The 18,291-nt window shown below is 44.2% G+C and overlaps 1 protein-coding gene across 3 annotated transcripts in view; it reads left to right on the forward strand.

The window, feature by feature from the left end:
* LOC146839247 (uncharacterized) overlaps positions 1-17,805 on the forward strand; it is a 74,578-nt gene extending 56,773 nt beyond the window's left edge. Inside the window, exons 2-4 of one of the 3 annotated variants that reach the window (XR_014981050.1) lie at positions 9,951-10,022; positions 10,547-10,600; positions 14,710-17,805. Coding sequence is in view for 1 of the 3 variants with exons in the window: in XM_085651292.1 (XP_085507418.1) it covers positions 12,274-14,379 (2,106 nt within the window). In the remaining 2 variants the exon portion in view is untranslated. Of the gene's footprint in view, positions 1-9,950; positions 10,023-10,546; positions 10,601-11,094; positions 11,673-11,692 lie in introns of those variants that run through there. The other 2 variants (XR_014981049.1, XM_085651292.1) reach the window with 2 other exon arrangements.
* The last annotated feature ends 486 nt before the right edge of the window (positions 17,806-18,291 follow it).

Below are 18,291 nucleotides of genomic sequence, written 5' to 3' on the forward strand. Positions count from 1 at the left end.
GAGGTCCTTTGGGCCTGCCTTGGGTTTCTTGAGGAGGGCGTTGATCTCGGCATGTTTCCAGCTCTCCGGGAAGGTGGCGGTCTCGAAGGAGCTGTTGATGATCTTCCTGAGTTGGGGTGCGATGATGGAGCTAGCCTTGTTGAAGATGTGGTGGGGGCATGGGTCGAACGGTGAACCGGAGTGGATGGTGTTCATGATTTTGATGGTGTCTTTGTTGTTGACGTTGTTCCAGGAGAGCAGAAGGTCGATGTGTTTGGTGGGTGTTGAGTCGGGGTGTCAGCGTCTGTCGTTGGCGTCTGGGTGTTGAAGCTACTGTGGATGTCTGCAGTCTTGCGGTGGAAGAAGGTAGCCAGGGAGTCACAGAGTTCTTGCGACGGCGGTACGTCATTTGAGCTGGAGCTGGGGGTGGCGAGTTCTTTCACAATGTTGAAGAGCTCTTTGCTGTTGTGTGCGTTGTTGTCGATGCGTTCCTTGAAGGAGGTTCTTTTGGCGGATCGGATGAGTTGGTGGTGTTTGTGTTCATGAGGGCTGCGTGGTTGTTTGGTGTCTGGTCATTGCGCCATTGCTTCTCAAGTCTTCTGCAGGTGTGCTTAGAATTCTGGAGGTTGGCGTTGAACCAGATGGCTCTCGTGTTGGTGCACCTGTTGGAGGGTTTCCTGATCGGGGCGAGGGTGTTGGTGCAGTCGTCGATCCATTGTCTGAAGTTGTGGGCTGCTGGGTCTGTCTCGGTGAGCTCCTGTGGTGGGTCTCGGGTGAGTGTGGTCATGAGCTGGTCTTCGGTGACTTTTTTTCCAGTTGTGGTGTGGGATGCGTAGCGGTTGGTTGTGTGCGGTGCATTTCTTGAAGGAGAAGTGGATGCAATGGTGGTCGGTCCTGTGGAGTTCGGTGCTGTGGCTGAAGGTGACGTGGTTGCTGGCGGAGAAGATGGGGTCGAGTGTGTGTCCAGCGGAGTTGGTGGGTGTCGTGACGAGCTGTTTGAGTCCGAGGTTGGCGAGGTTGTCAATCAGTGTTGTGGAGTTGTCATTGGCGTTCTCGAGGTTGAAATTCAGGTCTCCGAGGATGATGTAGTCTGCAGGCGAGGGCGTGAGTGCTGATGAGGTCGGCGATGGATTCGCTGAACTGTAGTCAGGGTCCCGGGGGTCTGTAGACGAGGGTTCCTCTGAGGGTGGTGTTGCGATTGACGTGGATCTGGAAGTGTAGGTGTTCGGCCATGCTGAGGGCGTCTTTGGTGCTGGTTGAGATTCTGCTGGTGTTCCTGTGGACGATGGCGTTTCCTCCTCCAGGTTTGTTGTTGTTCCTGTCCCTGCATGTAATCTTGTAGGCGTCCGGGATAGCTATGGCTGTGTCCGGAGTCGATGAGGTGTTCATCCAGGTCTCCGTCAGGAAGGCAACGTCCAGGGCGGAGGAGTCGAGCAGGTCCCAGAGTTCGACGGCGTGCTTGTGGACTGAGCGGGTGTTGAGTAGTATGCAGCTGAGATGGTTGTGGTCTGCGTTGTTGGGGTGGGCAGGACGTGCTGGTGTGCGCTGGCTCATGTAGTTGCATTTCCAGCAGGTGAAGGGTCCGTGGGTGAGCTTTGAGGTGGCTTGGAAGCATGTGGGATTTCGGCCGGCGTTGAGTGTGTGGAGTGTCTTTGCGTCATAGCAGCGTTGGGTCCTGTAGAGCTCGTGGAAGCCAGGGGGTCTGGTGCTGGGCGTGGGCCTGGCACGGATGGGCGCAGACGGGCTTGCCTTTGCACGCCTACGGCATGCCGGCGGCCCGCCCAATGCGCGACCACGTAGCGGCCGGCATTTGTAGGGGGGGGGGGAGGGACGAGCAGCAGTGAGGCGGGAGCAGGGCGGAAGGGGAGGGTCAGTGGCGGAGGGCAAACGTTGGGGGAGACAGGGACACAGCTGAACAAGTTAGAGAGCAAAGACGAGCACAATACTGTACATAACACAATAACAATAAGCAGGCAGATAACAGCGAGAAAAAGACGCTCAGAGAACACAGTTTGCGGGAAAAAAACAACTTAGACCAAAAACGGGATCGAGGGTGGCCTCGAACCCTGTGCGGAGGTGTTGGCTGGCTTCAAGGCGAAGCAGAGCACCACGGAGCTGCCGGGGAGAGTGAGGTCCTGGGACCAAGCACTTGATAGATTAGCAGAGGCGGCACTTCCGCTGACTTCGAGGGTCCCTGCATGCTGAGACTTCACCACACAGCGGTCTGACATTCCGTGAGGGGTGTCCAACTTGTGACCAAGACAGGGTCCTTCATTCTCTTCCATTAGGTAATGGGGTCGAATCGTTCCTAGGCAGGATTCTTGGCTACACACCTACACACACTCTAAAAGCACTTAGAGTAGCGTTCGCATCGTAGGAGTCCACTTGATTACTGTCTTTTAATATGCCTGCACATATTTAATGTTTTAACACCATAGTAGAAATGTATCTACTGTCCACTCTTTTGGTGCTCGTAATCACTTTCATTTGCTTCTGTCTCCTGATTATCGCAGCACATGCATTTTATACAAGAATAATATTGGCTCAATAAATATATTGAACCACCCCACTGTGTATTCTGTATACCTCTCTGAAAATAAGTGAGCTTGAGTGACTGAGCGAAAGGTACTGTACTGTTTCCACGATCCGTGAGGGGTCAGGGTTGTCATGTTCAGTGGTTGCCAGAAACCATTCATTTCCCGGTATGGTTAGGGGGTTATGGCAGCACTGTGAGCTAGCTGGTACATAGGCCAACATATCCTGTGGGGTTGTGTGAAATCAGTCTTGACACCAGGCCCTTAGTTTATGTTGTCCAACAAGCACCCAGATCTTATAGATTGGTAGGATTTACCGAGTGCTGTGTATTTTTGTTTACAAAATAGAATTTGGGCTTTGGTTAAGCCCCACGCCTGCACCCGCTGCTATGCGAGCCGAGATTGAATCACATTGTTTGGATATTCATATACATTTATTCACTAAAAAATACAAAGGTTACAGGGAGATTATAGTTAGGATGCGGATGTGGCTTAACAGCTAGAGCTGTCGACCTGGAAGCTGGGGAACCGGGTTCAAGTCTCATGAAGGGCACTCAACATCCTGTGATTCTGGGCAAATCACTTAATCCTTCTGTGCTTAACAGAGTGAATGTGTCCATCTGTAATGCAACCGGTGCTCATGTAAAGTGCTCTGATGCCTTCGGGTCGAGTTCACGCTATAGAAAACTCCCTCCCAAAAATAGCATTAAAAATGTAGAAATTCACTGAAAAAAAACAAAGGTTACAGGGACATTAAACTTAGGAAATTGCCAAATAACTATAACTTGTGCTCTAGGGTAACTATAACTCTCGCCCCCACCATGCACAGTTTTCTAATCAATAATTTTACAACAAATGTTGCACTGATATTATTAAAAATGTGATAGATGATGTCATAAGTGATGTAATATGTGGGGTAATTAGCAGTGCATGAGGAGTATTCACCCCAAATACTAATAATGTGCAGAATAAGGAACACTCCCTGCCATATTTGCAGTAACTGGGAGTGTTGGTTTCAGAGTGATTCACAGAACATGAATCAGATGGCACAGAGTGGGGGGTCTTAGACAATGGCCCCAGCCTAACTGGCCTCTGTGTCGAACATGCAGAATCAAAGGCAGTTAAATTGAAACATGCCTTCATTCCCGAGACCCCACAGCCTAATGCAATATAGAATGCCGAATTCTCAACAAATTTAAGATTTAAAAAAATTCCTTCAGTTATTAATAATGATTTTGCTCAATTTACACCTACACTGGGAATTACTACTGAACAGAATCAGACACAATGACGGTGCCTGAGATGGGCGAAGGATTGCATGCTTGGTGCAGTCCTAGAGGCACACCAGAGTGAACCTTTTGTGGAAGCATCTAGCAGAACTTTTAATCTGTGAAGGTGCTCCTTCGTTTCACAGTCAGACTGCCGGAAGCTCCCAACCTACTCCTCTTGGGAAAAGAAGTACAAGTTGTAGGCACTTCGACCTACAGATGACTAATGAGCTGTCAGCAAATGTTCCTGTACAAATTGGGTCGATAATGAATGCCCACAAATTTATACTAAGTGAGACAAGTCTAGTGTTTTTGTCAGGGCGTTACCTTCTTTGCATGAATTGTGTAATTTACTGTACACCGGATGTTGTTGTCAATCAGACACAAAATGGAGACTATATTACAATCACAGAAGTCAAGAGTTCATTTGTTCCCAGTCTTTACAAGAGAGGATTTACCTCTAGATTAAAATTACACAGTAAAGTAAGAGGCCTGGAATTTTACAGGAAAATAAACTGGATTGGTTGACAGTGCAGAGCCAGTGCAACCACAGTGAAATTGACTGTAGTGAATCCGCACATTCTTCAGTGCAACCACAGTGAAACCGACTGCAGTGTATCCACGCACTTCTCAGTGCAACCACGGTTAAACTGAATGCAGTGTATCCACACACTCCTCAGTGCAACCATGGTGAAACCGACTGCAGTGTATCCACACACTCCTCAGTGCAACCATGGTGAAACCGACTGCAGTGTATCCACACACTCCCCAGTGCAACCACGATGAAACTGACTGCAGTGTATCCACACACTCCTCAGTGCAACCACTGTGAAACCGACTGCAGTGTATCCACACACTCCTCAGTGCAACCACGGTGAAACCGACCGCAGTGTATCCACACACTCCTCAGTGCAACCATGGTGAAACCGACCGCAGTGTATCCACACACTCCTCAGTGCAACCATGGTGAAACCGACCGCAGTGTATCCACACACTCCTCAGTGCAACCACTGTGAAACCGACTGCAGTGTATCCACACACTCCTCAGTGCAACCATGGTGAAACCGACCGCAGTGTATCCACACACTCCTCAGTGCAACCATGGTGAAACCAACCGCAGTGTATCCACACACTCCTCAGTGCAACCACAGTGAAACCGAATGCAGTGTATCCACACACTCCTCAGTGCAACCACGGTGAAACTGACCGCAGTGTATCCGCACACTCCTCAGTGCAACAACGGTGAAACTGACCGCAGTGTATCCACACACTCCTCAGTGCAACCACGGTGAAACCAACCGCAGTGTATCCACACACTCCTCAGTGCAACCATGATGAAACCGACCGCAGTGTATCCACACACTCCTCAGTGCAACCACGTTGAAACCGACCGCAGTGTATCCACACACTCCTCATTGCAACCAGGGTGAAACCGGATGCAGTGTATCCACACACTCCCCAGTGCAACCACTGTGAAACCGACTGCAGTGTATCCACACACTCCTCAGTGCAACCACGGTGAAACCGACTTATGTGTATCCACACGCTCCTCAGTGTAACCACGGTGAAACCGACCGCAGTGTGTCCACACACTCCTCTGTGCAACCAGGGTGAAACCGGATGCATTGTATCCACACACTCCCCAGTGCAACCACTGTGAAACCGACTGCAGTGTATCCACACACTCCTCAGTATAACCACGGTCAAACCAACTGCAGTGTATCCACACACTCTCCAGTGCAACCACTGTGAATCCGACTGCAGTGTATCCACACACTCCTCAGTGCAACCACAGTGAAACTGAATGCAGTGTATCTGCACACTCCTCAGTGCAACCCTGGTGAAACCGAATGCAGTGTATCCACACACTCCTCAGTGCAACCACGGTGAAACCGACTGCAGTGTATCCACACACTCCTCAGTGCAACCACAGTGAAACCTACTGCAGTGTATCAACACACACCTCAGTTCAACCTTACAAGAGAAGTAGAGGAGGGAAGTCTACCTCTGCTTGATAAAATGATTGAGCAGGGCATTCTAAAAGGAGTGTTAGGGAGCCCTTGCAATCATGGGAATTTAAAAAAAGAAGTGGGAAATTGAGGATAATACAGCACCTGAGAAAAGTAATATTGTTGTCCTGTGTTGATATATTGTATTGTAGACCATGCAATATCCATTGTCATCCCCTTGCTTTTAGTCACAATTAATTATTAATTTTGTAGGTTTGTTTTGTATAACTGCAATTTGTGTCGCTATCTTTTCATGAACTTTAATTGGTTGTTGTTATTATTGCCTCATCATGAAGCCTGTCAATAATGTGAAAACTTCTAAAATGTACTGTTTTTGGGATATTTGCTGGAATGTTTGTACCCTTTTCCAAGAGGTGGACTTCATGCCAGTCCTCTTACAGATTTTTTATAGTGGTGGGCGAAACTCACTGAGTTTTTCTCCACGGGATTCCGGTGAGATTTACAAAAACTCTGCGAGATTCTGCAGGGAGTTCCACTCAACCACCCTGACTATGACACAGTGCCACCCAAGAAACAAAGAGTTGTTGCCCCCTACCCCGACTCATGGGCTTCGTGGTTCACACAGAAGGCCAACTAGCAGTCCACTTGCCATAGTCTGTTACCTGTGATTTACTGCATGTCTGCATGCTGCCTGACACGCCAGAAGCTGCAAGGACACCATGCTGCAGACCAGCACCTAAACACAATAAAGATATGGCTGGAATAAAATACTGCATGAATCAGAGGGGAAAACCTGCCTTTCCCTGTATAATAAGTCTTGCTTTCGGTGGGAAGCAGAGAGCTGCTAGGGAACAACATGACAAAAATGAGGCCATTAGGGAACACCCTGTGTCCTACCTGATAACCATACAACAGACGAAAGGAACCAAAAGCTGGACACCTGATGTCAGTGCAAGTGGTAGAATCCTGGTGCCTCACACCCATTCTCCCAAGAGGTGTTGAGAGCAAGGGGACATTAGAGGGCCGATTCTTTTCTGTATGAGTACACTCATCGGTAAGTCCAACTCTAAGCCCAAAGACGTACGAAGGTTGCACATTTAGCCTACGCACAGTAGGCGCGTCACTGTTCTGGGTAGAAATCGCTGGGACACCATGTGTTAAGGGCACATCTTTAGATCTTTTAATCATTCAATCCTGCCCCCAACCCCTTCCATTTCAGGGGCTAAGGCACCGCAAGACATTGTCAACATAGGGAGTGTAGCCTGTCTCCTTGCAGGAAGGATCGCTATGGAACCCTTTAACTTTTTTTAAAATAACCTTTAGAAACTTCTGAAAACTCACAATTTTGACTCCAACGTTTTCTGATGGCTCCAAAGGGCAAGAAAGTTTAGTCCCTCTGCAAAGAACATATGCTGGTGCCAAAGTGGGGGCTCCAGGATTCTGAAAACGTTCTGTAACCGTGAGGAGGAGCTCAAATAGCACTCTACATAGAATTTAACAGAAGCATGCATACCATCGACTCAACCTCACAATTTATTCGACTAACACCCCTCACCTTTGCAGAGACTGACCCTTAAGAACTGGTAGCAAAACCTCAAAGAGTAACATGCGGGGCAGTGCGATTTACAAACAAACAATCTTTTTCACACTTCCCTGCCCAGCAGTTTCAACAAATGGCCCTTTAGGGGCACTGACAGCAACAGCCCCATGTGAGTCAAACAAAATAAACCTCAACAAAGGCTCACCCCCAAATAAAAATTCTTACCCCATGTTCACGAACCACTGTAAGCCTTACCCACTCAAGATGAAAGTGCCATCCCGCAAAATATACTGTGTTCTGGACAGAATGGAGAAAGCACAATATGTGACATGGAAACAAACTCCAGCTCTAAGCCCATAACTACCACAGCACTCCAGTACTTCTCTTTGGCTGTGCAGGACGTGTCTCTCCCTACCCCCATCTCCGTAGAAGCCCAGCTCTCCAGAGATTGATTGGGGATGATTAGGGCTCCCACTCCTCGCAGCAGGGAGATGACCCAAGCAGCAGCACAGATCTGACAGCAAAAATTACATCGAGCAGCGGCAGTCTTAGTCCCAGCATTCTGCCTGCACAGCGCCAGCTAGACACCGAGTGAGGTAAAGAAGGGACCTGCTCATATACCCTGGAGCTTCACAGTCCACTCAAGTGCCAGCTGCCCCCTTCTTTGGCTTTGTTGGGATATTGCAAGGTGGCGGACGGTAGACTCAAGGAAAGAGGATGGGGGTGAAATCTTCTTTGTCTGAGAACTCTGAGGCATGTGATCCCAAATGGACTTTCTGGTTGGCTGGGATGGGCAGCAAGTGGTACGGGGCTCCCACACACTGGCTATCCCCTCTCGTTGGAGAAGTAGCCCTTTCGCTTCTGGCCGAGGAGTTTACATTGTTGTGCCCATCTGTCACTGAAAACTCCCACTCTGATAACGAACTGGATTGGTATTGGGTGGAATGATAACATTTGAGGCACATGTACCTGTGCTGGGGGCCGAGGAGCTGTGCACTGCAACAAATGCATAAATAAGTCCTATTCACAAAAATAGATATGGTGCAAGTATCATCAACCTGGACCGCCTTGCTTTGGACACATCAGCGGGCCTCCTTGCCTTGAAATCATCTGAAAAGTAAGGATGGGTGCCAGTAAACTCTGTCACGTGGAAAGGCAAAACTCTGTGAAATCTGCAGGCTGAGTGGAGTTTACGCCCCACCCCTAATTTTATACTTAAGAACTATTCTTTCATTTTAACTAAGCAGACTCTGTCAATTTGCTATTTGATGTTATAGAAGAACCTTTTTCCATTTCTTAGCAGACAGTTGTTGTGTTAGTCTGTCTATTGATATACTTTATGTGATCCTCTTGCAAATACTATAATGATTATTTCTCTGAAAGAGTAACCATGTTTCTGACTACTGTAAATATTTTATATCTTTAATTCTTTAATATGGCCTTACAGCTCCAAAGGCAAAGGCCTTTAACTAGGGAGCGGTCCTTTAATGGCTGGTATAGCCTGCTGCAGGGGAACTATAGGTCCATTACATCACTTGATTAAGGTGGGCAGAATGTGTTAATTAATAAAACAAAGGGGACCAAGACCGAGGGGGATGAGATACCCCTGCGACTCCAAACCTTCGTTTGACAGCTGTTGATGTGAATGTTCAACAGTTAGGAGCTGCGTGCAATGCCACGGTGGTTAATTATTGAACATTAACAGCAGTAGCTATGAAAGGGGCTGGAGTCCACACCTTGTTCTCCCTGGGCTCGGCTAAACTGCTTTTCGTCGTTCAGGTGATCCAGGGAGATGCAGGAGCTGAGCAGTAATCCCTCTCTCCTTCTGAAGCACCAGTGACACTACGAGCTACGGGAAGAAGAAGGGTGGAAGGCTCCTGGGGCCCGACAGCACAGGCACTATCTTTTGCTTTTCTCTGCCCAATCCATATATTTCAGAGAGGCAGGGGAAAGAGAGAGGCCGTGTATGAAGACACTTTAATGTTGAGTGCAGCGGGCCTGTATCTGGTTTTAGAGGCTGCTGCTCCTTGTGTTCAATGGAGATCTCAACATTCCAATGTTCTAAGCTTTGTCCTGCGAAGGTTTGAGTCCAAATTCCAGCTCTTGAGTCGCCATCCTTTGGGGCTCACAAGACACCGACCCTCCACATCATCCCTTTAGATAATTTATAAATAAAAAGCGCCAACACATTGATGCCTTGTTGCTTTTCCATTTCTCAGTATTCCCACACTACATCAGCTTGACCTTGAGTTGCTGTTTCTCAGGGAGCATGGTTTGTATAAATCTAAGAGTGCGGTTGACCGACTTATGGACTGTGGGCAGAATTATGTAGAAGGACTTTAGCATGCCGTTTGTGAACCAGATTGTTCTGCTTCGCAAGTTTCATGAACTGTAAATGGACAGATGGGAGTTATGAAGAAGGGTCTGAGTTGTTGGGGTCTGTTCTCTGAGACTGTGGGTGCGCTCCACATGCACCGGGACTTTTCCCAGCAGTGGGATCATAGATCATGGTCTGGATATTCATAACAATAGTTGCTTCACAGTGGTTTTCAGAGAACAACAGTTCATTTTGTTTTGCTATTTCAGGACAGTAATTTATAAGATGGGATAAAGTGCGATTGTCGTCTGATGTAAAATCTTCTCTTTACTTCCTTTCAAGGTATTCTGGAATGATCAGGCAATGCTTGAGGTGAGGCTGACACCCTTGGAGGAAGAAACAAATAACTGTCAGGTAGTGTTCCTAGCACCCTAAGTTTCCTAGTTTCCTGTTTCTTCTTTCTCTTTTCACTCTCTCGATCTAGGTTTATGTCTCTCCAACTTCAGTATTTGACTCCGTCCATACACTATTCTTGTTGCTATCAGACTTCCAATAATAACCTGATGGAACATGTTGGGCACCTAGTGCAGGTCAGGTTCCTTATCAGGTCAGGATGCACTGGGCTGTGAGCACTTGCCTCCTGTTTTGCCCAGCAGTTCCTTTACAATTGGTGCATTTGTCTCTTCCTCTACACCACGTGATACTATCCTCCCTCTGTCTGTTCTTTCTGTGTCTTTTCTCTCTGGATCTGACTTCCACCTCTTTATGTCCTCCCATCCAGCCCTTTACTGTCTTGGCATTTCAGGGATTGTGTTGGGTACTTGTGGTGAGAGTGGAAGATAGTCTATTTTTTCTCTCATTCGTCTGTTTGTTTTGTGTTTTTTCTTTTCTTGCCCATTTTGGTTTCCTTTAATGTTGTGATGTTTTTCCTTTGTCAGGTGTTGCAGTGCCTGGGCCCTGTCGGAGGAGTGTGATGAGTTCCAGGCCACAAAGTAAGTCCTTATCATCCCCACAATTTGAAATGGTGAATTCCACGGAGCTAACTGGACATGGCCTCAGTCTATGGTGGCATTTGAAGCAGTGATTAAAATAGGGCAATTCCTTTGTTCTATTAAATGCCCTTTCCTAGATCACAGGAAAAAAATAATAAATGAACACTCCCAGTGTGCAGTAGAATAAATAGCATCTGATAATTCATTAAAAGTATTATAAATATGTTGGCTGCGTCTGATAATCTGTGTCAGAATATATGTCTAACTTGTGATTCTGTCTTAAATATTAACTTGTTTTGCTTTCACAACCTTGAGTTCCAGTGGTTCCGAGCTCCCTTTCTACACTGTGTCCCAGATCTGTTTCATCACTATGAGAAATGCAACTCAAACTGATTTCCTTTCTTGCTTCTATAAATGCTTTCTTTCTGCAAAGTACAAAATCATAAATATTTGTTCTTCGTGTTCATTTACAATATCTAACTCTATTTCTCCAGGTGACCGAAGCATGAATAGATAAAAGAAGGTTTTAATTTTGTGAAACACAATAAAAAGGATTATTTCAAGGAAAGTTAAAACATTCTCGAGCTCTAGAGGAAAAACATATTCTAAGTGCCAGGAATGATGATAAATTTGGAGTGGAAGAAACTGCTGAATGTGAAAGTTGTCAAATATTTAAAGAAAAATTACGATAAATGTTTATGAAGAGTCAGTTACTGTGATTGAAGAGCCTCTGAAATATGAATGGAATTAAGAGGTGAATTAAAAATCTGCATCTACTAATTGTAAAAATATTTTCACTTAAAAGAAACATTTCAAGATTGGTTGAACAAAGAACAGTGGCTACAATCGATGCCCACACAGTGCATTTGAGAATAATCAATGTTGTAAATTCTGTCTGATGGTTTATGAGAAAAGCCCTGGAGACCCAAACACCTCCTAAAAAACAGCATCCGTGACCGTGATGTGACAGAATTTTCAGAAAGACTAATAACAGCAGTTTAAAAAAGCGAGCTTTTGTTTACGTCACAAGTGATTGTTAGGGAGAATACATTGTTTGAAAAAACTAATTGTAAATGCTCTTTCTCATTTCAGCAAAGACGCTGGATTATTCTTTCCAATACCAAAACATTATCCCCACCAACGCTGTCTCTTGGGTTGATCTGAGTAGTTTCAAAGTGTCCCGGACCACCAAAGTCGATCATGTACCTGCCTTAGCCAAAGAGCTACAAAGCATGTACTGGCACAAAGTTTAGAAGGGGACAGTGCTATGTATTGCTAATTCATAAAGCCACTCTGGCATGCCCTAATCACCTGTCATTACTTGCATGAACAAATATACTTAAACGGCAGAAACTAAACCCCAAAGACCTTTAAAACTCCTAAATCAAATCTGATAAACTGGAGTGACAAAATGAGTTAATTCAACTTGAGAGAACTCACGCAGGCATAACTTGGAGAAAATGAATCCAGCTCACCAAATACAAGGGGCTCCTCAGTGAAAGTTTATAAAACAGGTTAGACAGGCTGCCTTTAAAAGTCGGAAATAATCTCCAGATAAAAGCTATAATTAGTTAAATAGAAATGTTAATAAAAGCATCTGCAGTTTTTTTTAGAAGTTAATGCTGAGTGTAACATAAACAAGTACAGACTCTGGAATCAGATTCAGTCTTAAGATGGCCGGTGTCCAGGAGCAACATGGAGATTCACATAACTCGAATAAGAGTAATGGATGTGAGAACAGCTTTAGTTCTCAATCCCACCCCACTAAACACGAGAGAACTCACACTAGACAAAAACGGTATCTGGGTCCTGAATGCCAGAAATGCTTCACTCACAAATACTCTCTCATTCAACATGTGAGAATCCACACTGGGCACAAACCTCATCAGTGCTCGGAGTGCCAGAAAAGCTTCAAGTGGAAATCCTGTCTCATCCAACATGAGCACATTCACACTGGGCTAAAACCGTATCAGTGCACTGAATGCCAGAAAAGCTTCAGTCTAAAAGGAAATCTCACACAACATGAAAGGATTCACCGTGGGTACAAACCTTATCAGTGCTCGGAGTGCCAAAAAAGCTTTAGATATAAGGTCAGTCTTATTTCTCATGAAAAAATCCACACTGGGCTAAATCCTTATCAATGCTCAGAGTGCCAGAAAAGCTTCAGGCGGAAATCCTGTCTCATTCAACATGAGCTCATTCACACTGGGCTAAAACCGTATCAGTGCACTGAATGCCAGAAAAGTTTCAGTCAGAGAAGTCACCTCACTCGACATAAGATAACACACACTGGCTACAAAACTTATCAGTGCTCAGAGTGTCAAAAACGTTTTAGTTGTAAAGTCAATCTCATTACACACGAGAGAATCCACACTGGGCAAAAACCTTATCAGTGCTCTGAATGCCAGAAAAGCTTCAGCCAGAAATCTAGTCTTGCTCAATATGAGAGAACTCACACTGGAGAAAGACCTTATCAGTGCACTGAATGCCAGAAAAGCTTCAGTCAGAAAAGTAATCTCACTAAGCATGAGATAACACACACTGGGTACAAACCTTATCAGTGCTCAAAGTGCCCAAACATTTTTAGTTGTAAGGCCAGTCTCATTAAACATGAGAGAACTCACACTGGTGAAAGACCGTATCAGTGCACTGAATGCCAGAAAAGATTCAGTCAGAAAAGTAATCTCACACAACATGAAAGGATTCACCGTGGGTACAAACCTTATCAGTGCTCGGAGTGCCAAAAAAGCTTTAGTTATAAGGTCAGTCTTATTTCTCATGAGAAAATCCACACTTGGCTAAATCCTTATCAATGCTCAGAGTGCCAGAAAAGCTTCAGGCGGAAATCCTGTCTCATTCAACATGAGCTCATTCACACTGGGCTAAAACCGTATCAGTGCACTGAATGCCAGAAAAGTTTCAGTCAGAGAAGTCATCTCACTCGACATAAGATAACACACACTGGCTACAAAACTTATCAGTGCTCAGAGTGTCAAAAACGTTTTAGTTGTAAAGTCAATCTCATTATACACGAGAGAATCCACACTGGGCAAAAACCTTATCAGTGCTCTGAATGCCAGAAAAGCTTCAGCCAGAAATCTAGTCTTGCTCAACATGAGAGAACTCACACTGGAGAAAGACCTTATCAGTGCTCTGAATGCCAGAAAAGCTTCAGTCATAAAGGTAATCTCACTAAGCATGAGATAGCACACACTGGGTACAAACCTTATCAGTGCTCAAAGTGCCCAAACATTTTTAGTTATAAGGCCAGTCTCATTAAACATGAGAGAACTCACACTGGTGAAAGACCGTATCAGTGCAGCGAATGCCAGAAAAGATTCAGTCAGAAAATTCATCTCACTCAACATAAGAAAAAACACACTGGGGACAAACCGTATCAGTGCTCCGAATGCCAGAAAACCTTCATCTGGAAATCTAGTTTTGCTCAACATGAAAGAACTCACACTGGTGAAAGGCCTTATCAGTGCACTGAATGCCAGAAAAGATTCAGTCAGAAAAGTAATCTCACTCAACATAAGAAAACACACACGGGGGACAAACCATATCAGTGCTCAGGGTGCCAAAAAAACTTTGTTTGTAAGTTCCATCTCATTCAACACCAGAGAAACCACACTGGCGAAAGACCTTATCAGTGCACTGAATGCCAGAAAAGCTTCAGCCAAAAATCTACTCTTGCTCAACATGAGAGAACTCACACTAGACAAAACATTGTAATTGCTCTAAATGCCAGGGAGGTGTCTGCTGGAGATTCAGTTTGATTCAACATAAGAGAACCCACAGCAAAAAAGAAAATTAACAGTGCTCTAAATGTAATGAAAACTTCAGTTATAAATGCAACCTATGTACATGAGAAAGACAATGCGGGAGAGTAAAAGGTGCTCAGTGTCAACCCTGGGGAGGAGGTTTCACTATAGCAGAACATTCACATGAAGCAGCCACAAAGACATCAATCCATTGATTGTCCAACAATCTGTGTACTGAGAAAAGCATACCGCGAGGGATCGAAATGCTTGAATTAGCCTTATTTCTTTATGACTATTTGTGGACTCATTCCATCCTGTGTCTTTTGCTCCCTATGTATTAATCAGCTATGGCTCCAACCCACAAGGACGAGTTGACCCTGAACTTTGAGGCCACGCCCCTATGATCTGGAATGGAAGTAACGTCAAACTGTCATCAGCCTCAATGAGCCTCACCAGGGAGCTGAAGAAAAGGCTTCCTTTGTTGTAGGTCTGTATAGGCCCAACGTCTGTTACTGCCTGTGCCACCAAGTGCTAATCATTGAGATAAATTAAAGGTGATGGAACAACTGTTAGTTAATCTCAGCAACATCCTGCCACATCATTCTCTAGTCTTTGCGCAACTACAGACAGGGCCTATGCAAACCTTTCTTGACCCCACCATAAATAGTCCTAAACACCTCTGTTCTGAGGGGACACGCCCTCGTATTACAAAGATCCACTTGAGTGACCTCTTACCATTTCCTTTTTGCTACAAATGAAACCTGCTTTCCATCTGCTGGGGACAGTCTCACGAGCTTTAGAATCACACCAGATACATCCAAGAGAGTCTCACCGATAATCAGGCCTATTCATCAACTACAATAGGACGACTAAAGCACTACAAAATGCGGTTCACAAACCTACGTGCGGACGTTCCACGTCTCCCATCTTTTTCTGGTTGGAGTTGTCTGCCTCAAATGCCCAGTTTCCACATGTTAGCATACCTTTTAGTAGTAAATGTAGGAGGGACAGAAGGATGTGGTTGTAAAATGGGAAATACTTATGAATGAAGGGGAGAGGCTAAGGCAGAAGTTTAGGGACGGGCTAAAGATTCGCCGACAAAGGAGGAAGCCCATTTCAATTTATAAGCACACTTCTAAAGTTACTACAGCCACAATGCACCTAAAACAGTCTTAAATGTAATGCAGCTCCGAGCTGGAGTAACTCCAAAATCACTCAGGGCTATCTGTTGGAACTGCAACACCCTCCTTAAATAATATTGGAGGTAGAGACGTCAAATAAAATCCCATAGGAAACAATGTCACATTAAATATTATAAACTAAAAATCTAAATAAATGTAATTTGATGGCAAAAATAACTAAAATGAAAGCATTTTATTATTTTAAGATGTTTTGTTAAATTAAACCCTAATATAACATTCATTTTTAGAAAATTATAATTTATCTTTTTTGTCCTCATTCCACGGTCAGTCACTTCCCAACTCTAGTTATCCTAGACGACGGACTGAGATACTCCTTACTGTAGATACGACTGCTTGTCTTGCTGAATGGTATTATACACAATACGGCCCGACCACAACTCAGAAAAGTTATGGTGCAATCATTGGACTAACAGGACTCGCTTGCCAGTTTACTAAAGGAGAGCTATGCTTTCCGGCTTCTTTATTGTGACACACTAGGTCAAGTTGACTCACACACCTTGCTGACTTAATCCACTCTAGTTCAGGTGGCAGAACCAGAGAAATTCAGGGTTTGCAAATTTCTGTTCTTGCAAATAAGAACAAAAGGTCCTTTTGGTGCTCTTTGAGGTTATTCAATGTCAAGTCTACCCCAAAGGATATCAGAGAGTGCCTTACCTTGACTTCACAGCCCGTGAGTTCCTCCACATAGTCACCTACTTTATTCCATTAACGTTCCAGTTTAGGGCAATCCATGAATTTATGCTTGTCATCTGCTCCCGTCATACCGCACCTCTTCCAACCTGGGGCCACCTTGGAGAACGTAGCCAATCTCTGGGGCGTCCAATAGGCTCTGTGGAGAGTGAAAAGATGGTTTCGCAGTCTTTACTGTTTTGTCAAGAAGATTCCTAGAAACTTGCCAGAGATCTTCCACAGCCAGCTGTGACAGGTCTTTCTCCCATATCTGGTGTGAGGCTATATTCTTTTGTCCCCTGAAACCACCATGTCTCAGCACCGCAAAGATACTTCCTTTTTACACCATTTATCCTCATTTAAGAGGGTTTTGTGTTCCCAGGGCTCTATTTTTGCTAGTCTCTTTGCTGACCACCATGAACAGAGCTGCAGATATTTATACTTGGAGATATCATTTCCCATTAACAACTGGAGGTCCAACCATGCAATAAAGGTGTGTCTCGACTTCAGATCCGCCCAGGTACTAGAGTTTACCTTTTGTAGTGGGAGACTGAGTTCATCCCTCAACCACGCAGGAGTCCTAGGGGAGTCCCATGGGAGCTGAGTCTGTATAGCAGTGGATCCCAGGAGACTTCATTTAGTGCACCCAACCCTTGAGTGCTGCCAAAGGGACTTTTCTCCCTTACTTGTTTAGGGAACTTTGGCTCTCCAAATCATAAAAAATTCTCAGCACTCAGGGATGTCAACACAGCAGAATACATATGGTCCAGCTGCGACTGATCAAGCGTCCTAGCTAAAGATCTAAAAGTTTTAAAATGAAAAGCAAAGCAGGAGATCTGTCAATTGGGTGAGGATTTATGCGGGCATGAAAAAGGAGGAGCGAAGAGCTCTGGGAGCCTCTGTTAAGTTTATATACCTCGCCAAGTTGAAGGTTATGTGGAATAATGAGATGCTCAATCTTAGGGAGGGAAGAGGATGCAGATGAATAAATCAGAAAAATTAAGTTAACAACAGCTTCTAAGATTTGATGGGCCAGGAAGAGGTGAGGATCTGGTGGGAGAATGGTCGAGAGGAGGGAAATGTAGGTAGGTCTCCAGCTGTAGTAGATAGTGCAATGTGTGAGACAAGCAGGATGAATCCCTGGAGCTCCCTGCGACCGGCGTCAACCTGCCACCATGTTCCCCTTCCCTTCTGATCTTCATAAAGTATAATTAAACATATTATCATTATCTCTCTACAACTCATCTAATAGTTCTTAATACATAATGCAAATGTTACTTTAGGTGAAAAACGTTTAATTTAAGCTCAATAAAATATATAATTTTTAATATATTCAACTTGGGTGGCGCTATCTCTGTAAAAACATAGGATACATTTGAAAAGTTTATTAAACTTGAAAAAAATGAAATATTTTTATGTTTAATATCAATGTAAATTAATTTGATGTACTTCAAATGTAGAACAAAATGAAAAATGCTACAACACTTATAATTTGTACTTTAATTAAATATTTAATTAATTTTAAATGTGTTAAATGAAAATTTCTTTAAAGACTTGTTGTAAAAAATCACACCGAAAATGAAATTGTTGTATTTTTTTGTTATGTACTCAGAATATCTAAATTGCCTTACACATATCTGTTTAGAAAAAGTTATGAATAGAATTATTTGAACTTATTTTCTTAATAGTTACAATATTTTTTAAATTACAAGTTTAAAATGCTATCATGAAGTAATTATTTTTTTATTTTGTAAACATTTTTTGAATTTATATGCAGGCTAAATAAATAATTTTAATGTATCTTTATTTCCTATTGGGTTCTATTTTTAAGTCTCTGTCTCCAGTATTTTCTAAGGGAGGGTTTTGCATTATCATTGGTTGGCTATGTGTGGGGCTGCACTTTCTATTGCTCAACTTTAGCTGTAGTAAGTTGCATTTGTAAATTTTTGCCCCACCTCAGTTAAAAGGCATAGAGATGCGCAGGTCTACATTTTTAATTATTTTTATGCTCATATTGGTGAATAGCACAAAGTAGCAAAGTTACTCTAGGAGCATC

Source organism: Triturus cristatus, chromosome 4_1 (genome assembly GCF_964204655.1).
Source record: "Triturus cristatus chromosome 4_1, aTriCri1.1, whole genome shotgun sequence".
NCBI classification, from domain to species: Eukaryota; Metazoa; Chordata; class Amphibia; order Caudata; family Salamandridae; genus Triturus; species Triturus cristatus.